Source organism: Atta cephalotes (genome assembly GCF_000143395.1).
Source record: "Atta cephalotes unplaced genomic scaffold scaffold00025, whole genome shotgun sequence".
NCBI lineage: Eukaryota > Metazoa > Arthropoda > Insecta > Hymenoptera > Formicidae > Atta > Atta cephalotes.
The window spans coordinates 20,441-44,431 of record NW_012130089.1 but is presented as its reverse complement, the minus strand read 5'-3'; the positions used below and the strand labels follow the sequence as shown (position 1 = coordinate 44,431).

The following is a 23,991-nucleotide window of genomic DNA, read 5'->3' as shown; positions in this document are numbered from 1 at the left end:
TACAGATTATTTATTAGAGAGAATTTAAGTCAGGTTGTCATAAATTCCTCATCTTAAAATCTCATAATTTTTTCCTGATTTCCAAACAAAATTTCATAATTTTCCCTGATATTTAATAATATTTTGAAATTTTATGCATTTTTATCTTGATTTAGAAAAACCGTTAAATATTTTGTTAAAAGATTTAACAGAGCAATATAAATTATTATTAATATTGTTGACACTGATTGCATTTTTAATCGTTAAGTTGATAGTATTTCAAAATTGCATATCTATATATTTGAGATATGTATCAAATTTTTATTTACGTATTAAGTTTCTTTAAAATCAAGAATTTTTATTTTTCAGGGAAAGTCAGAAAATTACAAAATTTTTTCCCTGATTTCTCTGATTTCCAACTTTGACAATCCTGTAAATTGAAAAGTGGTTGCAAATACGAGCTTCTCTTTAGAAATTATTCGTGAGTATAGCTATTATTGAGTTCAATTTCTTCTTGATCGATATTTACGCAGCTTAGATTTCTCCAGGAGAAAATAATGAAAAAATGTAATCAATTTATAAGACGCAGATTTTCGTATCGTGTCTATCTACTAAATTGATGATTTATGTGAGGGCGACGCGTCCATCAAGTTCGCATTATGGATACTTAACTTCTTTGAATGGACCCTCTTTGTAGCACGATGGAGGGTTAAAGGAGAAAAACGCATCCCCCGTGGAGCAAAATCACGCCCCAACGTTACCCCACATTGGCTAATCGCGTTACACTCGATATATCGAAGATCGTACCGCCCCTTGCTTCCTTACTCTGTTGGAATCCTATAAACGGGTATGGACCACCTGTTGATGCGTTTTCCCGCGGGGTACCGAAGGATAACTGAAGAATCACCCTCGCTTCCAAGAACGATGAATCTGAAGATCCGTCGAATCTCTTGCGAAGAGAGAAATCGACAATCAGAATAATGATAGATCTGTTTTTCATTCCTACACTAGAACTCTTTTTCTCGCTTTCGTCAAACATCTATCTCGCTTTAAATTCCAAAAGTCTTTTTTCTTTCCACTGAAAGAAAAGATTGGTTGAATATGACATAGCATTTTTAATTGGTTGTAGGAGTCAATTTTTGGTTGCGTCAGCCTATCGAAATTCTATACTGACATTTGTGTAGGCTAACGCAACCAGAAATTGGCTGCTGCAATCAAAAATTGGTTACTACAGTCAATTAAAAATGCTACCATATTTTACCATCTAATTTGTTGCAGCAGCAATCTTTCCTTTCAGTATATTAGTTGAGCCGCAGAAAAAAAACAGATCTATGCCTGTTTCTACCAATGTGGATTAACTTTAATCTTGGTTTAATTTACTCTTCTTCTTTTTCTAATTCTTAAAACTAGAAAAAGATGAAGAGTAAGTTGAATCGAGATTGAAGTTGATCTACAAATACTAATTAATAGAAACGGACCATAATGTGTTAAACACGAGAGGGTAACCGCTAATTGAAATATTGTTCCACTGATTACATGATTTTATTTAATTTTATATGATTTTATCTGATTACAAATAATTTTTTTCACTACATATGAAGCCATTTGATAAAATATACAATTTTATTTAATATTATACAATGATTTCTCATGATTGCATATGTAATTATCGGATTATACATAGAGATTTCATATGAATTTTATAATGATTTCGAGGACTCTATCCCACGATTACATTAAGTGGTTACTCCCTCGGTTATGAGATGGTACATGAGATGACCACGCTGAAATATACGTTACTAATTCTGCAGGAAACAATCGCGTTGCCGAAGCAGCAATCGGATAATATATTTCTACGAGGTTGGCCAGAGAGCCACGCGAGAGCACACGTACGCTAGCGACCGATAGACAAATAAACAGAGAGAGGAAAGTGCGCGATGACCGGTGGAGCGAGAGAGAGAACGCTCGCATCACATTCTAGGCTATTCCGCATTCTGTTCCCCCACTTGCCGATCCTCGTCCACGAGCCACCAGCTCACCTCTACGCCTCCATCGCGTCGTCGTGCTGGACTCACTGGAGAAAAGTTGTATAATGAAACACGTACGCGTGTACCTGATACGTACGTGGCCCGGACGCAACGCGTATCATCCCTGTCGATTAAAGCCCGGTGTACATGATGATATTACGGCAAAAAGGCGCGAGGATGCTGCGTTGATCTGCATTGAGACAGTGATAATGAAGCAACGCACGCGACTTCATTATCGCCTACTGCTTAAATGTATGTTAAAACACAGTTCGAAATTCACGTACAATTGACGCCCGTATTTTCACCACTCATCATTCATCGAGCTTTAAGCTGGAAACACAATGAAAAAACATAGGCAATAGGAACAGGAAATAACAAATTTCAATTTATCAAAAACCATGTGTATTAGAATGGGCGCTTTTTGATAGGTTGAAATCTTTTATTACTTACCTGTTTAAAGCTCTGCGCACAATGGAGGAAATATTAGGAATAAATATTAAGATTTCAAGTTTTCTACCAGAAACTCCGTATTTCGATGGAACTGCACTGTTAGAAATGTAAACACGAGCTTTATATGTAAATGAAGCTCGTTATGAACGAAAATTAATGAATGATTTAACTGAAAATTAAGTTACAGTAGTTACTTAAATGAAAGTGTACATTAAATTTATGAAATTTAATGTACTCTTAATAAAATTTTATGAGAAGTACATTAAATTTCATAACTTTTAAATTTAATGAAAAATACATTAAATTTAATGTAATGTTATGAAATTAAATTCAAATTGTGTAACTTAAAAGTTAAGAACATTTCTAACAGTGTGAGATCTGCGGTTAAAATCTTAATATTTATTCCTGTTCTTAATATTTGTTCTATTGTGCGCAGGCCCTAAGGCTTTAATCGGACAGAAATAGTAGCGTAACGAGCAGACGCGAGATTCACAAGAAATCGGATCTATCGCGCAAATACGCGCAAACTTCGAAATAGCGTGGGAAACGAGCGTACGCTCGTCCGTCGTCGAGCATAGCGATGACAAAACTGACGAGCCGTAAGAATAGCAGCAATTTTGCGAAAGTAAAGACGGTCAAAAATACATTTAATTTTATGAAATCGCCTTGTGTTTATAATTACACGAAAAGAACGAAGTGTCTCGCTCATAAAAAAGTACAGTGATGGTAATCATAAAAGGTGACAACTACGCAAATTTATTAGTGTACATAGTTGAATAAACTATTCATACATTGAAAGAAAAGATTAGTTGCTGCAGCAAATTAGATGATTAAATATGGCATAGCATTTTTAATTGGCTGTAGCGATTCAATTTTTGGTTGCGTTAGCCAATCGAAATCCTATACTGACATTGCAGAAAGGCCAACACAACCAACAATTGGCAGAAAGGCCAACACAACCAACAATTAAAAATTGATTGTTGCACAACCAATTGAAAATGCTATGTCACATTTTACTATCTAATTTGCTGCAGTCTTTTCTTTCAATGTAGTTCCAATAATTATTCAATTGTAATAAATTATTTTATTCAACTGTATACATTAATTCTATATATAAACTTGTATACCTGTCACCTTTGCTATCACTCTTTTCTTTGCATGAGTATGAATACAGATCTAAAAATACAGATCTAAAAAATATAATAATATTATTCGATTATCAAAATAATTATGTTGAAAAAAAAGATTGGCTGAAACCAATTAAATTAATTGACAACAGCCAATTAAAAATGTTATACCAAAATTTAGCATTTAATTTGCTGCAGCAATCTTTTTTTCAGTGTAGAAATCTCAAGCTTGTTGAATAATGCTATTGAAAAAAAATTTTGACATTTTATCTACTAATTTAAGCTTCCTACATAATTATTTTCAGATCTAAGTTAAATTTTTGGATACTTTAGCAAAATCTTTCTGTACATCTATAATTACAATTTTTCACTTGACTTTCAAATAAAATTCCTTGTTTTTTGAAAAGAGGATTAAATAATCCGCTAAATAACTCAATAAATTAGATTGTGCTAAGCAACCTGTAAAAGTTTTTTCTTCCTATGAGTGTATATTTTTAATGTAAATGAATGATATTTTAGTTCATGCATTACGCACACATAGTAATTTAAAACTTGCATACGCAAAGTATAATATCGTGCATAAAATTCAAATAAAAAGGTATGTCGCAATGATTTTCTATTACCATTTGATATCTCGTATACCTACTACCTTTTCCCCTGCCTCTCTCTTTTCCTCAACATCCTTCTCTCGATCACGATCTCATTGTTGATCGCGCGCGTGTGTTTACCAAGATTTCCATTTTATTATACGTGCTTTATACATGCATTTACGCACGCACGCTCCGAGATAATGTTGCGTTTCCGCTGCAATATCTCCGCTCGATGGAGAATAAAAGAAAGCAAGGTGATCTCGCGGATACACGTGCAATATGCTAACGCGAGGAGAGATCGATCCTGTGTGTGTCCGTGGGAATACTTAAGCTCGTAACGACGATAGCCTTTTTATTAGCCTTTCGTCGATTACTTGTCGAAGAGAGACGATGGGCGATTATCGTCACGCGGAGACACGTGGATGGCAATGAAAGTGACAGCGTTCGGACACATACCGGCATTAGCGAGGCGCCACGCCACTCGGACTGACAACCCGGGTTGATTGACTAGCGGATCGGTTGGTAGCAAAGAGTTTAACGCGTGAAGAGCGAAAACTTATCCCTCTTGCAAAAACCAAGTTATCGGAGTTAAGCTTGTCATACCTTATCGTCATACCTTCTTGCCTTTTTCATATTTTTGCTCGGAGAGCGACAGCAAAGTCGCGATTTAAAATCCGGTATAAAATTTTCTGATGCAAAATCGAATATCTTATTATGGTGTGTGTCTGATTATTATTGCAGTTTAAATCGCTCGGTGTTCAGGATAAAGAAAGACAATAAGGTGATACTTGCAGGCGACGCCAACGCAAGCGTCGACTCTGTGCGTGTGACACGACTCAAGTCAATCAAAGTCCGTGTTCTCTAAAGATACGATACCTGTGAGTTCTTTAATAGATCATACATGGCATTTCTGAGATCCGCCTTCTTTCAATAACAGGAGATATAGTACAAAGCAATAATTGAATTTATCCAACTCATTCCTGGCTTAGTACGAAGATGACATTCAATGTCGATAAGAGATGAGAATTAAAAAATGCTTCGTTTAAGGAAGATATGAACTCGACTGTTTGTTGACAAAGTAGTGGTGGATTTTATGTGGATAGGTGAAAGATCCGAACTACGTGCTTAAGATTATCTTATTAGGCGGCTTATATTTATGATTAATTGATGGCGGCTACATAAATCAAAGTATTTGACAGATAATACAAGCATATTTCGGTATAAATGATATATCAACTATAAAAATTCTCTACAATTTACAATTAATGTCGAGACTGCACGTCGAATTCCCTTCCTCTTTCTTGACAAATTTAATATATCCGTCTAAATGTTATCCGTAGTATTATGTAACGGGAAACGCGCAACGTGTTTCTTACGATCGAACGATTTGCGCAGAGAACGTCTCGTGATTACTCTCGATAACGGCCGGCGCGGGATAATCCGTGCAAATACGCAAAACCGAGTAATTGCAAACAGTATAATCTCAATGTGACATTGGCCGCCGCGGACATATATCTCTCATACTATGTCAGTATGGCATTACGTGTTTGTGCGACAGATAAGGGAGATGGGGTTTCACTTGAGAACGAGTTTCATAACTACGTGCACTGAGATACGACGTAACTCTTATTACGCAGAATAACTAAATTTAAAGAAGAAAATGCGAATTTAGCCGGATGATTTCTAATCGCGCGTCAACGAATCTCAGAGCGTAAGAAGTGAAGATGAAGAGTCTAATTCATTATAGATATAGAATAAAATATTAATACATCATAGAAATGAGATGTCGGAAAAGATGAAATTATGTCTTCCGACGTAACGCTGATGAATTTTGGCGGCGGGTCAACTCGGCGAGCTTCTTTGTTCAACGAGCTTCGTTCAACAAGCCACGAAGGCGCTCAGTCACGTTAGAAAGTCAGCGGGGGCACTTCTCCGGTCGGGCTCAGCTGCAACGACAGCGACTGGGCCTTCTCTTACAGAGTCTTACACGACCGCTCTCTTGGCGAAGAGAGACCAAGAGAGACCCCGAGCGCTATGCTTAGCACCGGCTCTCGCGGGTTACGATTGCGCTCAGGCTCAGCTCGGCGCGCCAACTCGCAGATACCAATCTTGCTTCTTGACCTATATCCGCGTTTGAATCCTTTGCGCAATCGACTCTGAAAGGCGTCTTCGAAAATCCGCGCGAGAAAACGCCGACGTCGAACGGTCGGGAGATCCGTACTCAGAGTTCCCAGGCGCGGATCGAATTGCGAAATGCGTATATAGGTATACGCAACCCTCTGTACGCGCCAGTAAATCGCGATGTGCGTGGCGAAGTAGCTTCGCGTAGCTTTCATGTTACAAATCGAAAAAAACATTTTTTTTAAACTCGTAGTCACATGATATTTTTAATCGAATTATTGCTAAAATTAAATTTAACATTCGGACAATTAATTATTATTATTATTAAATAAAGTATCTTTTAAGACTGTATAATATGAAACGTACAATAACAAATAAGAAATAAAAACTACGAGTTACTAACTTTAGTGCTTAAATAATTCGGTGTGAATTTATATCAATCAATTATTAATTATATTAATCTTTAGAATATACGATGATTTTCTGGATCTTTACACGATAGGTGTAAAGTCCTTCGTGTTTCGAGTTAATTTCCATTTTTACAAGTACATAAAAATAAATGATTCTCTTATATAGTTTACATTTTTAAAAGTGTTTATAAAGTTGTGTATGTAAAGAAAAGAAAGGATATCATTATTCTATGTAAGTGCTCTTAGTATTTCAAAGAAAAGAAAAATTCAAGACTAAAAAATATATAATATTTAATAAAAATATAAAAAATATATAATTGAAATACATGAATTTTAATGTGGAAAAATCGACTTATTTTTTTCATTATCAAAATTATCAAACAAGTTTGAGTTCTAAAGTTATCTTTGTATATCTTTATGTACAATATTACAACATTAATAATCTTTCCTCTCGATGGTGTGACGAATGAAGCCAAAGAATTTTCGCGCAGTGAGCGCGGCATACAATCGCGGCCACTTAAGTCTCTTCTGAAGCGCTTTGGCACTCCGAGGAAAAGATTTACATGCGTTTCACGGTGTCCGGCGTCGCTGACACGATTGCTACGCAGTCGAGGGACACGTAGAATGCGCGTCGCGTCGGTACGCATCTTAAAGTCGCTACGCACCGGTCTTCCTGCGGTCTCGCGCTACCAACGATCGCTATGGCGAGTACGCTGTAGCGAGGCTAAGGACCTTGATACTTCTCTCGCGATAAACATAAAAGTTTTGATCAAATGAAAAATTTCGGCTGCAATTTCTAACAGACTATTTAATTATATATTTTAGACAAAGAGCAAATTTTACATAAAAGATTGTTATCAGAGATGATACCCTGAGAAAAATGGTCTGGTTGGATTAAACAGTAATTCTGGTAAAAAATGGACGAGAATTTTCTGGTTAAGTCTACTAAAATTCTAGTTGAGATAACTAGAATTCTGATTGATATAATTATTCTAGTAAAAAGAATTCTAGTAGGTTTTACCAAAAATATTGTATCAACCAGAATTCCGGTTTTCTCAACTAGAATTCTAATAAATTTAATCAGAAAATTCTGATTTGTCCATTTTTCAACCAGAATTTTTTTTCAGTGTACATATTAAAAAACAAAAACTAAGCCTGAATCTACAAAACGATATACTCTCTCTCGATCCGTTATATATATATATATATAGATCTATTTTCAGAGATGTAATGCTTCCAATCTATACCGTTTATCTTTAGTTATTTATTATTTATTATTTATACTTACTGTTTTTGTAAGTACATGTTCTGTTATCCACTGTTTCTCTCAATTTTTATTTTACATTCATCTATCAAGCAGTTATGTCGTATCTAATAATTCTTAATTTGTCATGTAAGTGAACCAAAGTTTGATTTTAACTATTATTTATATTACTTTTTAATTTATTCATAATTGTATTACACAGTAAATGGAACATTCTAATGGAATATAATATGTACAACATATCTTATAATTCAATCTTGACAGTTTAATCTTGTCATGTAAGTTTATTTTATCATATTTTTTGCGGATAACTTCATGTTAATAATTTAAATTTGTCAATTCAAATTCCTTTTGTTCGATCGATTGAAAATAAAAAAATCTCTTTCTATTTTAGTAAACTTAGTAATTTGATGATCAAGGTTAACTCGGATATCATTACTATAGTTTTTTTCGTTTATGTTAATAGTTTATAATCGTATGCGCTATCATTATGTAATTTTATAATTAATAATTTAAGTAAATTCTTCTTTCTTTGTGAAATTTCTTTACTGAAGAGGATCTTGACCGTAGGTCGTTATAATATTCACTTTGAATAAATGGTATAAAATACACACGAATAACCAGTATTGGCTCAAATTGGCATTTTATTATATATATTTAATAAAATTCCTTAACACACTATTGATCTCCTCAACAAAATATATAAAAATGTAAAAAGAATTGCTGTATGCACATTGCACACAATTTAAGATTATTAAATTAATTAATTTAATTAATCACATAATTGACCAATCTACGTAAATAAATTGATAGGAAAAAAAAAAAGAGAAAAGATTCGGCCAGATGCGCAGACGTTGATATGAAAAACTGAACTTTGGGAAAAATTATTTCCTTGATATCCTATGATAATTTTTCACAAGATGGACCAGTATAATGTCGCGAGCGAACGATTGGCTTTTCCAGGAAATTCTCAATTTTCCGCATAAACAAACTTGAAATTAAGATATATTTGTGTACGTCATGTACTAACAATAAGTCATCTTTAAGCATATTTACATTCAGGTTGATGCATCTTGCTCTACTCGTCATTATTGTTATTGATCATTAAAATAGTCAACCATATGTATTCTCGGGATATTTCCAAACGAGAAGTGGTGCAAAACTTTCGCAAGGTCACTATCCTTTACGGTTTTATGTAACCGGTCGCTTGAGAAAGTAGCCCAAAGCCCGACGTCGTCGGTTATAAATCTAAAGGAACGCCCAAATATCTTATGATTATCTCGACCCCGCATAGTGCTTTCCAAGAATACGGTGAAAGAGTGGTGAAGCACGAAGCATATAAATCGATAGTACTTTATCACGTACGTTTATATGACTTTAGACCTATTAGCTACACGAATACGTAAATAATTGTGTTCTGAAAAGGGATATAGATAATGATAAAAAATGGTTGACAAGGAAAAATTAGACAGACTTCATCATAACATCTCATTAGGTCTGTTTTCAATGGCTGAATCAGTATACTTTTGGAACTTGAAGTGAAATAAGTATGTATTTGATATTTGTCGAAAGCAAGAAAGAGAGTTCTAGTGCAATCTAATGCGGGAACAGAAAACACACTAATTATATGATTCTACAAGTAATAAAATTTACAAGATCTCGTCGAAATAATTAATTTCGAAAACAAGTGCATTCTATTTAATTTATGAGTGAAAAATGTCGTACTCGATGAAGGTAATTTCTTCGTGCCTAATATTTTTGATTAATTTTGATAAATTTCCAATTCAATCATTGTATAAAAAAATTTACAGAGAAATATTAAATCTATTTTTTATTCCTATAAATTATAAACTATTAAGTATTAAAGCTGTCTTTCTCATTTTCGCCAAATACCTATCTCGCTTTAAGTTCCAAAAGAGTATCCAATTTCAGCGACAGAAATCAACTCAAAGAACCGCTTTGACTGAATATACATTTTTCATTCGTGAGTTTAATCTCATGGTCAATTTTCACTTAATATTGTACATTCTATTTATATCAATTTCTACTTATGATATCCTAACGCGTGTACATGCGACAAGCTGCTATTCCGCCATGCGTAATACCAAGCGTCCGCGATCGACATGTTTCTCTCCCGCACGGCTGCACCGTTGGAGATAATTAGAACGAAAGCCAAAGCGATATACGAGACGCTCACGCGCCGAGGTCGCGAGCACGCGAGACGAAGCGAGGTGCGACGAGGTGTAGTGGAGCGAGAGGAGGCGAGGCGAGGTGAAGCGAAGCGAGGCTCGCCGAGAGCCGTGCGGCGCAGCGCACGCGGTCGAGCCGTCGAGCCGTCGAGCCGTCGAGCACCAAGGTTCGCCCGCTGGGCAGTCGAGGCCTCCGGAGCCCGTTTCCGTGTTCCGCCGTCCGCGGCAAGGCAACAGGGTAGGGCAGCATAAGAGGGAGACGGAGCAATACATCCAACAAGGGAGGAGAAGGAACCTCGAAGGCCCGGGGCGCCGCGAGCGTAACGGTACATCGCGGAAGAGCGGCGGCGACGATGATAGCGCGCGGATTGCCAGCCAGCCGGCCGGCCAGTCGGCCGGCCAGTCTCCACCCGAGCCCAAAACTAGAGGCCTCTTCTTCTTCCTTCTTTTTTCATATCCCAGGACCTATACTTTTAGCACTATTCATCTTTCTTCTTTTTGTTTCATATTGGAGAGGAAAAGAAAAAAGACGAACAGTGCGAGAAGTTTAGTCTTGGAATATGGAAAAAGAACCAGGTCTCTCGAGACTGGTGGATTCTGGATCTCACATCTCCGCCAGGATATCTCGGAATCTTGGAGATCTCCTCTTTCGATCATAGATGTCCCGGATTGTTCATGAAGATTGATTTTTCTTACACTGTTAAGCCCGCGGCGGGCACGCGACGCGCGAGACGATCGAGCTATTAAATTCCGTCTCATTAGTATGAAAAGCATGGCGTCGTTTCACAGTTATTACAGTGGATAGCACAACGCTTTACAATCCGTCCTCGACGTTAGCTCGCGCAATGCTAATGCCGTATACCATGCGGTTGGAACTTCCGTGGTGGCTACAAAGCGCCTCTTTACGCTTTACATTAAGTATGCAATGACACGATGAGCTACGGAGTGTCTACTTCACGTGGTACAACACGCTTATTGTACCTGCACGCACGCCCGATTTCAAAAGAGAAACTCTTTCTCTCCCTTCTTTCTACCTTCGTCACACATCTCGGACCTTCGCGTGGATTACTTCGCGCGAAAACCGCGGACAAATGGCGATAAACAGCGCTAAATAACGATAATTTTCCGGCGGTCGACGTCTCGAGGCGCCAGTACTTATGGATACGTGATACTGCAAAACAAATTTTATAAATCGATGTGAGAGGTTTAAAAACAAGAATCATGCGTATCTATATACATTGAAAAAAAAATACACTAAGTTTTAACAAGTATTTATTTGAATAGTATTAATTTAATGTTTACTTACAGTAAACAAATATTTATTAAATAAAAAAATTATAATTAAATCAATTGATACTTGTATCAAATAAATGTTTACATAATAAATATTCTATTTTTTTAATATTACATAATATTACATAATAAATATTATTTAATATTTCTAATATTACATAATAAATATAATATAAATAAATGTTTACATAATACATATTTAGCTAGTGTTATTCAAACAAATATTTTAAAATTTGATTTTTTTCAGTGTGCGTAATTCATAAAAATATAAAAAAATGTTCCCATTATTGGCTAATATTATTATTGTTTAATTTATGTATTGTATCGGAATTACGATTGCAGGGCATTCTATCAAATATATTATCGCCTTATTTTCAGCACATTTATCTACTTCCTTTTTTAATCAAAAGCAAACACGATTGATTTTATCAATGAAGAAATTATTTGCCCTTTACATGAAAGTGTTTGATTTGCTTCATTGCAAGTATAAATATACTTTTATCATAATAAAATATTATGCCACATTGGCTCTATCAGGTTATGTACTACATACATGCAATCACGAGGAAGGAAAACGATCCTGGGATTTCCGCGAAGTCTCCGATATATCGACATGAAAATTTTCCTTCTTGACCTGAACTCACGTACGGTTCAAGTTAGCCATGCGTACGAGGCGCACGTTGCCGGTAAATCATAGAGGTAAAAGCGCAGAACACGCAGAAGAGGAAGAACTGAATTTACATAGTCGAATGCAGCAGCCCTGCTAGATTTATTATGCGAAGTAGGCAAAATACGTGATTAGCGTAGATATTTATTTCGCAAGTTTCTTCGTTTACCACAAAATCTCATTTCTTTGTTATAAGTTTTTTTGAATAATCTCAAATTCAAATATAAAATTTTCATTTTCGATGACAATTTCAGTACTACGGAAAGACGATTTTCCTGAAGTATTTAAATAATTAACTATACATAGATATAGATATGAAAATAATTGTAACCTGTCGGCTCACATTAGCATTATATATATATATATATATATATATATATATATAAAATTCTTTTCCTGTAAAAATACTTTTTATTGGACGATCAAAATAATTATGTAAGACTCTCAACTGGTTGCTATAATATGAAAACTTTTTGCAACATTGCTCATCGTACTTGAGATTGCTACGTAATTATTTAGATGATCCAACAAAATTATTTTTAAATCTATATCTGGCTACATTTTTTAATATTTTAGCAAAGGCATTCTTTTCGTGTAAATACAAAGATGATATATTTGAGCTATACATCTTTCATGTCAAGAACAAGCCAATCATATTACTAAATAATGAAATACGTATTTGTATCATAACAATAATAATGAAACAGAGATCATCATATTACTAAATAATGAAATACGTATTTGTATCATAACAATAATAATGAAACAGAGATCATCCCTCTTTTTTTGAACCGCGCGGGGTCACGACTTACAAAATTGCTGTGGCAAAGTATAATTGACGTTCCATTTGCTTATCTAAATTGAAACCCCTGGTAACGAGGGAACCAAGGGAAGGTAGCGTGATGTTTTCACAGTGGTGGCACTCACGAATTACACGCAGAGACGCACACAGCTGTACCTGTGTAAATGGAGATATCGGTACACAATAATGTTGCCGGAGTAATTTCCTGTCCGAACTAAAGGCAGAGCTTCATTAGTCGGAAAGCATCGCTAGTTCTTCTTTGTATTACAAAAGTATCCGCGGTTTAGCTATGCTGTCAGCTTTTCTCCACGTGCTTTCGTCGAAATGAAGATAAAATATAATTGACTAATATATTAAACGAACTTCGTTTCGACTAAGAGATATTAGAATAACGATGAATTGTTACGCGCGAGGTTCTCTTAAAGAGCGAAAGATTGAATGACCGATGTATGTCGAACGAATAACGGTCTCTCCGCGGTTTATATTCCTTTTCCATATGCCTCTTAGTAGCCGAAGACGCCCGCGTTGCGGCGCATCCACGATACGTTTTAATACCGTATAGTAGCACTCGTTGCCTCGGTATTTCCTTCGAAGATAAATCGCACGAAGAAAAATAGATTATAAATCTATACTAAACAAAAGTTTAGTATAAATATTCCGGCTACTTTTGCCAAACTTATGATAAACTTTTGCCTGAAAGTAAAAAATACCGAAGATGTAAGAGAAGTAAAAAGTACATTACAATTATAGTAATTTCATTCAAATGATTATACTTTACAGTAAAATAAAATAAATAATTATTTTCACACGGAAAAAAAATTAATTGGGTGGTACAGCAAATCTATAATTTATTATGCGAATTCAACATTGACAGCTAAGAAGATTTGATTGGTTTAACAAATATTATTCAGCTGTGAACTTTGCTTTTTTTAACATAGAAAATTGATTGTTTGTATATCATGACTGCAGATTTGCTGAATCAATGAAATTTTCAGTTGTGTTTTTTTTCGTGCAGGACTGCAAACACGAACAACTCTCAAAATTTACTTTACGAAATGTAAAAAATACACTGAAAGAAAAGATTAGCTGCTGCAGCAAATTAAATGGTTAAATATGGCATTACATTTTTAATTGGTTGCAACAGCCAATTTTTGGTTGCTGCGGCCACCAATTAAAAATCTAATTTGCTGCAGCAACCAATCTTTTCTTTCAATGCATATATCTTACAGTGTGGCTATACGAAGATCACTCATTTACTAGAAAAATAAAATTCAATTTTATTGTATAATAGGCGACTGTCTCGATATGGACCTATACTGAAAAAAAATGGCTGCTGTAGCAAATTAGTCAATTTTTTGTTTGATTGACTGCCACAATCAATTAAAAATACCATGTTTATATCATCTAATTTACTGCAGCAACCAATTTTTTTTTTTTCAGTATATCAATTCCATAAATTTGCTAGAATTGTAATTTATATTATTTTACATTTTTCGTGCGAATATGAAATTTTTAAGATCGAAATATTAAAGCATCATTTTTATTCTTAAATCACGAGCGATTAAATATTCAGCAAAATTTCATGAAATTAAGTTTCACAAACAGACGAGGTGTCATTTAATTTTATTTTACTTTTCCTGCATCTTACAATTGATTTAATGTTCAATTAAAGGAATGGGCGAAATAAAGGTCTAATTATAAAATCTTGATTTTAATAAAAATGAAAATAACGCTACTCTTTTATTATACACAAATGAGTACAGTATCAAATAAATTTATACAATGTCTTTAAGAAGTTACATGTTACAATATTTCTCTATTACAATCAATATTATATAAAAAAGCGCTAATCTCCGGAAAAAGATCCTAAATAGAATTGTACCTTTATTCCGCCCATCCTCTTAATTATATTACACAAAAGCTACAACCGTGAATTTTTCCTTAAATTCATCCACAATGAAATCTTATTAAAATTAAGGCAGGGATATCCGGGCTACCCCCGAGTACACGCCAATAATCGTTGGGCGCGCTCGTATTTTTCACGCTTCGCGACGCGCGTCATATCTGTTTCCTGGCGATCGTAAGCAAGCAGTGTATGTACACGACTGTTAACTACTGAAACGCTTTAATAATACAAAAGCTTGACAGAGAATCGGTGGCGATTTCGCATAACGAAGCGCGACCATTATCATATGACGTGATTCGGATCTTCGATAAACTCCACGCGCGGCATAATAATCGATAGCAGATAAAAATGTAAAAATCACGATTCGATTGACAAATAAACAAGAAAGAAAAAAGAAAAAATTAATAAAAACATAATGTGCCATTTATAATTACAACGTTCAGATGATTTTGATTCATTGACGAGCGATAGAATCGCATACCGATTAAGTCGATATCTTTCAATCAATTACATGTTTCTTTGTCATCAATTAAATTTATTATTTAATCGACTATTTATATCAATATGAATTAACTTTAATCTTGATTTAATTTACTCTTCTTCTTTTTCTAATTCTTGAAACTAGAAAAAAATGAATAAGTTGAACCCAGATTAAAGTTAATCTACTAAGGTGCCTAAGAGCCATTTCGACCAATTTCGATTAACTTTAATCGACGATCAGATCCTTTAGAATTGACCAATCTCATTTGTCATTTCGGTTAACGACAGATGTGATTGGTCGATTCCAATGGATCAAATCGATCATTAAAGTTAATCGGAGTTGGTAGAAATAACTTTAAAGATGCGATCTATTTACAAGCGTTCATAACATTCGCGAGCATTATTTGTCCTTGTTTAATATTCAATAATAATAATAATAATAAACAACAAGAATGAAATCAGCGTTGTGAACGTCAAATGAAACACACACTCTAAAAAAAGGAAGATAATATAATACAGAAAACAATTTTGTAATAATTTCTGATAATGAAAAACATTTCTGTGGTTAATATCGAATTTTATAATAGCAGAGAACAATTGATAGAATTCGCCATTAGGCAACATTATAAGTTAATTTTAGAACGAAGATACGTACATGACTCAGTACATGATTTTCATACACATAGAATGTATCGACAATGCGGTATATGATAGGGCGTGCGCCTTTACGCACAATTTCTGTACGAACGTACAAATCTACCATGGCGATCCGTGAACAATAACTCTTCCTCCACTCTCGGCATTTAATGGCCGGCCATCTATTTATCGTGGAGGAAGAGGAAGCGGCTGATGGGTAGATAGGTCGAGCGTTTTGTAACTAATTTCGCGAGTAAATTGTCCGTAACATTGGTTTGGTGCACTCGGACTAAACTAACGATAGCTAACCGGGGGCTGGAACTGTGTCGGCGTGCCAACGCGTGAATCCTGTATTGTACTCCAATCAGGATTTCGAACCGATGGATAATTTCAGTCGCAAGATTTCAATGTAAATATACGAAAGATGATCTCTGTAGTATTAATTAGCAATTAAAGCTAAATTTCTAAATATATTAAATCAAAATAATTTCAAACCTTTGACGACATTTCATGCAAATTAAAAATATCTTTATACATTTTTATGACAAACGCTCACGACGTTATGTTTTTTTATGTTACGATTAATTACCATTTATTACTAATAAATAAAAAGTATAGAAATTTATGATATTTTTTGTTAATGATAACAATATGAACTATTCTTTCCGTACTTCAATCTTTGCAAATCTGGATCTCTATAGATATCTCTCGATGTCTATAGAGGAAGGAATGGCAATTTCTACAAAGCCGCGATTACTGTTACCATTACGTGGACGCTGTGAGCTACTTGATGATTATCGGAGAAAACAAAGTAACGTAAAAGGGAAAATTGCAACTGTTGCATACTTATGGAAATGTACAATGTGCTCGAGCGTAAATAATAGGGACACGGTAGCAAGTAACGATATTTGCGGGCGTTTAATGCATACGACGTTTTGCGCACGTTCCGCATATTTCTACATTCGTTTAGAATTTAGAATAATTTGTCGACGTAAACTTCAAAAGCTGATTCCAACAATATACCCTGTAATATTGCAAGAAAGAGAGGAGGAAAAAAAGAAAAGAGATGCGTATGAAAAGAGCGAAAAAATTATACAGATTCTTTTAACTACAATTCAAGATAATATTGACGTTTTACTTATCGATAAATTAATAATAATAATTTCTGAACACAATAATTTGTAATGTATTTAAAAAAAACTATAAAACGCTTTTAGAATATTATTTCTATATTATTTCTATAATACTAATTAAAATATACTTTGCATTATATAACAACTGAATATATAAGAACGTGCAGTAATTAATCTGCACATCTTATCCTCTTTCAAAGTTAACTGTTATGTACTCGTGGAGAAATAACAATAATAAAAAAGGACGGAAAGAATGTGACGGGGAAAAAAGTTTGCTCTTTTTGCGCAAATCCCATTGTTGAAGCACATGATCCGACCGCAATCGACCCCAAGTGAGTGCAAGTATAGAACGTAAGTAACTGCACGCCCACAACGTTCGCGATTCGACGTGAGTCACTGGCTACAGGCTGGATAATATGACGACGGGTCGAAGAGTTCTTCGGAATCATAGAAAACATCGGGAAAGGGTCAATTACATCGGTACAGTCTAACTCTTTATGTCCGTATCGATCTGAACTGTCATTCTGTTCTACATTCCTATCGCGAGTAAAAGAAATTTTTATCGAAATGCAAAAACAGTTTGTAAAAACAGTTTGAGTACGTACTCTCTAAATTCTTTGAATTGTGAATCTCACTCCAACAGAATGAATTTCTCTTTAAAAAATGAAAATTTTGCTACTTACCTTTTTCCAAGAGTAGCAGAATTTTTATTCTTTGGGAATGAAATTTCACTCTAAAGAAATTTGACAACAGGTTTAATACGAAAGTCGTGCAAGTAATAATTTTATTATGAAGCAATATATCCGAACGTAGTATATCCGTAATGCGAAAAGATTGTAATAAAGCAATCCTTGCGAGTTATAACGTCTCATTACAAGATAAAGAATTTGCCGCCAACCGGTAGAAATAAGCGAAGCGACACGAACAATATTAGCATCGTATTTTCGGTTAGGTCATCATCTCCGCTCGATGTTAATCGCGCTTCTGCCTTTCCTCCCCGCCTCCCCTGTTTGTATTTGTACAGCGACTGAAATAATCGACGGTGGAATGGTAATCGTACGCAGTTTTGAAACGAAGGGCGGTGAACCGTGGAAATGGTTCGTCCGGTGGTGGTTGGGATGTCCTTTCTGGCTCGAGCAGCACAATAATCGTGGATTTCCGTCCGCTTATTATCTTACACGCGTCACAATGCGTTTAGATTGCGTCGGGGGTATCGGCTAATTACCGGTCGCGATTTAGTCGACCGTCCCCTCCTACCGACGACGGCGTGAGACCGAAATATGTAAGTATATCGAGCTGAATTTCTGATATTGAAGAACATTATTATTGAAAACTGTAAGATAAATTGAATTTGAGCGAGAATATATAAATATGACAATACTAATATATGAATATGACAAATGCAAATGCTGTGCGATACCAGTATATACACTATTTAAATCTATAGTGTCAAATTTAACCTAACGTAAGTCGCCAATGTTTCTATTAAATATATCGTTATTTTATACTAAAACAATGTTTGTATTTGATATTATACAGTGTTAATTTAACTATCGTTCTTGTAAAAAATAACGATATATTTAGGAGCGACTCACATTAGGTTAAATTTGACACTATAAGTTTAACAGTAATAGAAAGAACAATTTTGCTGAAGCATCTGAAAATTTAAATACTCTCTAAATTCCTTGGAGTAAAATCTCACTCTAAAGAGTGAAAATTGAGAGCCAATCTTGAAAAAGAGTGGTTCAATTCTCGGAAACTATAAAAGTAACACGAATCGAAATTTTGCTCCTATTTTAAAAATAGTTTTAGAATGTATGTAGACTCTAAAGATTTATAATTAGGATTTATATGTAGATTCTAGAAATAGAGATTTATAATAGATTCTAATTTAATGAATTGAGCCTGTAAATGGCAATTATTGCAAAATTTCCTATATTTGGGTTCAAAAGAAGTTTTCTATATAATAGAAGCTGTAGATTAAGTAATATTAAGAGGTCTTATTTGATTGTTCAAATATCAAAACAAATTTGTAAGATTTAATTGAAGTTGAAAGAGATTCAAAGGAATTAAAATATCAATATTTTGCTGCATTACAAATGCTGCAAAAAGTTAACATTTTAATAATAAACTTGAGCATTCTACACAATTGTTTTGATAGGCCAATAAAATTATTTTCAGAGCTCTTCTGGCTAAATTTTTAGATGCTTCAATGAAACTTCTTTCCGTGTGATATTCACAACATTCGTAATGAATAATATTTTTTAATCCTGATCTCAGATCTTTCAAATGTAATTTGGTTAATTATATTACAATATTTAGTATTTGGTTAATTATATTATTTATTCAATAATATATCATTTAATTAATTATTAATAATATATCATTTAATTAATAATGTTGCATATCATTATTTTTCGAAAAAAATCAACCAACCTTTTTTATTAGAAAATAAATACTGAAATAATGTATTGTATACATAAAAAATTATAAATACATTATGCGATAAAAAAGTACAGAAGAGAAGTAAAGTTTTAGATGAATTATCAAATATTTTATCTACTATCGGATAAAATTGATTCCTTTAGAACTCACAGTTTCGAGAGGAAGTGTAATACTTTCTTTCGCATAATTTTACGGTACTTGAAATGCCAATGTCTTTTGTAAATAAAAAAAAGCTTCGTTATGTGTCTGTTTCGCGATTGTTACAACGTCCAGTCGTTTCTCCCTCTCTTTAAGTTTCAAACTCTATCGATATTTGACGGCAAATCGTGGTTATATACGTCAAAACATGGTATTCAGGAGTCGATAACGGTATCAAAAAACCGGTTTCCGATTGAAGTAAATAGGTGCTCGTTGTGCAAAATTCGTAGACCGGGTTTTCGTCTCGGCAGGGAGACTGAAACGTCGCGCGTGCCTTTTCTCTTTTGATAACATCGCGAGCAGAAAACTTTCCATACTTGATTGATCGATTTCGATTTCAGTAATCAATTTATAATTCGCATAAAATCATTTATGTATGAAAAAAGAAATGAGAAGAGCCGCAATACAGGAGGCATAGTATATCTCGGTTTCTTTTGAGATATTTTACAAGAACTAATATCGCGAGAACAAATTCGATACCAACGCGCTTTCGCAAATTGCATCAAGACGATAAGAACGTATACAGCGTCTTTCCAAATGGATATTTTTTTCGTTATTATTCAATAGATATAAACGATTAAGAAGTGGAAAAACGCAATAAAGAAAGACGTTTTTCTCGACATTTTCGTTGAAAAAAATTGCCTTTAAATAAAAAAGAAACTGTAATTATAATAATCGTATATACTGGCGTGCTTTTGGATCACCCTGTATATATAGCCAACAGATTCATTAACGAAATAGCGGTCTTTACGAAAATCCTGAAGCCTTAACGACAAGCGAAACGGCCTTCGTAATGTGAAAAGTACACGCTCTCGTTCGTGGCGTGAGAGATCGCACGCACGCACGCACGCACGCACGCACACACGCATTCATTCACACGTGTGCCACATAGATAACTTCCTTCGCAAGGTAGAAGAGAGGCATACGACGCGTGTGCCAGACGGACGGCGCGGTATCAAAGGATATTTACCCTGTCAACAGCGTGGCTTTACGTGGCGGAGACGCCGCTACGTCTATAAGGGGAGAACATATAGTACTCACTCGTACCGAGATAATAGTAATGGGTATTATTACTCCGCTCTATTATTTTACGATGTAGCGCTTCCCGGGAATTGATACATTATCGTGGAGTATTGCGCGCCGAGTCGAATCGCGCTGAGCCGAAACGAGTCGTGCGATTGACGAATGATTAAGAACGTAAATAATCATCATTTTTCCGAGATCCACTATCTACCACTCGATATATCGCCAATGTAAATCACACCGACGCGCTAATGGGAAATCGATAACGGATAGGAATAAAAGCAAATCGCATTAATCATGGTACTTGAATTAAATTTCAAATGTAATGAGCAGAGTTAAGTATCGATTCCGAACGGATTATTCTTACCGTAGTTTTTTTTTTTCTTTTTTTTTCTCAAGGCGTACCCGATAATTAATATATCCGGAGAAAAATTAACAGCTGTAACATTATTACGCTTAGTGAAAACCTATAATTTCAGTTTTACGATTAAAAACTGTTTTAGTCAGATAAGTGACACGTGTGCGATCGCGTATTTACATTTATTGTAAAAAAATTTATTGAAAAGCGAGAATTGAAGCGGCTTTCTCAAGTCAGTTACTAAGCAAGGTATTAGTGCTTAAATTAAACCAACATTTGCGTCATGGATGTCGCATACCAAATTAAGTTACGCTTAATTAACTGAAGATTCGATTTGTGCCAGGAATACAAAAGTCATGGCATAAATAGACTCTATTGTAATTTTCTCGGCTAAACTACTAATCGCTATTAATGGATTCATTCGATTTCTTTTGATCAGACTTATCTTCCTATGCATTATTTAATTTTAAAAATAACGAGAAAAAACTCACTCTTATTTTGTTTACTTATGTATCAACAGCTTTAAATTGATCGATTCCGTACATGATGTGATTTCAAAATTTTCAAATTTATTTCAAATTTATTTCATATTATGAGCTTAATTATACATATATGTTATACACACGCGTTATCGAATTAATACAAATATTATAGTTTGTGTGTTTCATGTGTGTTTTCGTTCACACAATGTAGCAATTTTGCCATATCAGTATATCAAAGAGATGAACATATCTTTCAGATGTTTATTTTCACTAATGTACTGAGATTAATATCAATCTTAATTTATTCTTTATCTTTTTCTTAGAATTAGAAGAAGATAAAAGATAAATCAAATAAAGTTAAATCAAGATTGAAGCTAATCTACGTTGACAGAGATGGGCAAGAGAGTCATGTTTATTCGTACGCTTTTAACGCAGAGTATGATTTAACTTACAAGAGAAGAGTAAATTGTAATTGTACGGGATCCACAATAGAAGTCGTAGAAAATTAATCACTCTAAATTTTTTGCAGAAATCTTACTCAAGAAAGCGAAAATACAACCTTCACTTCTTAAAAAAAAAGTGACAATTTTTACTCTTTTTAAAGTGATTTTCACTTTTTTGAAGTGAAATCTTATTTTTTTCTGGAGTGAGATTTTCATTCTAGAAAGAGTAAAAAGTGTCACTCTTTTACGAGAAGTGAAATATTTTTTACTTGTTTTCAAGGGTGGTTGTGTTTTCACTCTCTTGAAGTGAGATTTCACTGCAAGAAATTTAGAGTGATCACAGTCGAATATGAGAAGAATAATTGACTATGATTGGTAAATTTTCTATGACTTAAGATCCTACAACTACTATATTGATATATTCTATTATAGACTCCGTATAAGAGTTTCGACAATTCCTAGTCGAAGACTAGTCAACTACTTACCTGCATCTGAAGCCACGAGTAGTCGATGTAGGCGGTGGTAGTGGCGGTGACAGCTCCAGTGATCCCGGTGATCCCAGTGGATCCCGTTGACGAGATCTGCTGCCAGCTATCCTGCGCGTTGCATCCGAGAACCGTCGCAAGGGGTCCGTCGGGCTGGGCCCGATCGGGCACTATCTGATCGGCGGCGTACTGAGCGACGTAGGACGGCTGGATCGTCGGCGGCTGGACACCGACGGCGGACGGTAAACCGGGCAGAGACGCCGGATGAGGGTGCTGCGTAACCCCCGTGGTGGCCGCGGCACCGGCGGGCAGACAGCACACGCTCGCGTCCATCCGTGGCGGCGGAGAGTCGTAAAAGCGTAGCTGTTCCGGCTCCGGTTCCGGCTCCGGCTCCGGCTCCGGCTCCCGTGTCGTCGTCCTGCCGAGGATTAATCCTCGCGGCACCATCCAACCCACGACCGTTGCCGCTCGCGCCGTGATATTCACCGGCCGACGGCTGAGAGGATCAATTCGCGGATCCTCGGATCCCTCCTTCTTCGATTCTATTTATTTAGATCTTTCGTCCAGGTCTTTCTCTTCAGGTCGATCGAGGTAGAGGACGAAAACGTACTATAACCATCTTCCGCGGAGGCACAGCTGGTGCAGAGAAGAATCTTCGTTGTTCTCCGAGGGTTAATTTTCCAAGTATTATCCAATCTATGGTTAAGAATTTCCACTGGCTCTCGGGGTAATGTCGACGAACCAATTTTCTCTCGATCGGATTCTTCCTTTTTAGATTCTGAATCCGTCCTTTCTCCGGATGGACCGTGATAAAAAACGGAACATCACTATCTCGGCTGACTTTCACGTAATGTCACTTCGATGATACTCGGCGATCACGACAAGTCACGTACATCGGAATCGTGTTGACGTCCCGCGCGTCGAATCCAAGGAATTCCGTGCGCAAAACACTATCCCGCACCAGGCTGCCGAGTGCTCGTCGAATGTCATTGCGAGCATCCTGTAAAATCGCGTCCTGTAAAAAAATAGACGCGTTCTCACTATTAGTCCAAGTTATTTTTTCTCGATAATAAAAGAGTACTCCGATCGGCGACGTCGTCGTCGTTGTCGTCGTCGCCGACGCCGCCAACGCGCCGCTGTCGGGGGGCACTAACGTGAGCAGAGAGAACCATTCGATTCCGATTTCGAAATTAAAATACGAGTCACTGATGATACTCTCCGAATTCTCGCGGGAACGCGTTTCCCAAACGGAGACATTGAATAAGTTCGAAACTATACAGTTTGGGCACTGTGATGTTCACGTAGAAGATTGATTATAATCAGATATTTCCGTGAGGAAAATGTTCCTCCTGCAAGAAATCGTCATCGTGTCGATCGATGGGGCATTCCTATACCCAATAATTTTCTTTGTTTTTCTTTCCAAACAGGAAACCCTTTCACCTGTCGACAAAACACTTTCGTCAGCTTAGCCGGCACTCGCGAC

At 35.6% G+C, this 23,991-nt stretch overlaps 1 protein-coding gene across 1 annotated transcript in view; it reads right to left on the bottom strand.

Moving 5' to 3' along the window:
- Nucleotides 1-22,955, bottom strand: part of LOC105620178 (Krueppel-like factor 5) — a 52,925-nt gene extending 29,970 nt beyond the window's left edge. The window contains exon 1 of the mRNA XM_012201682.1: nt 22,509-22,955. Within this exon, the coding sequence (XP_012057072.1) occupies nt 22,509-22,955 (447 nt within the window). The remainder of the gene's footprint in view (nt 1-22,508) is intronic.
- Nucleotides 22,956-23,991: the final 1,036 nt, after the last annotated feature.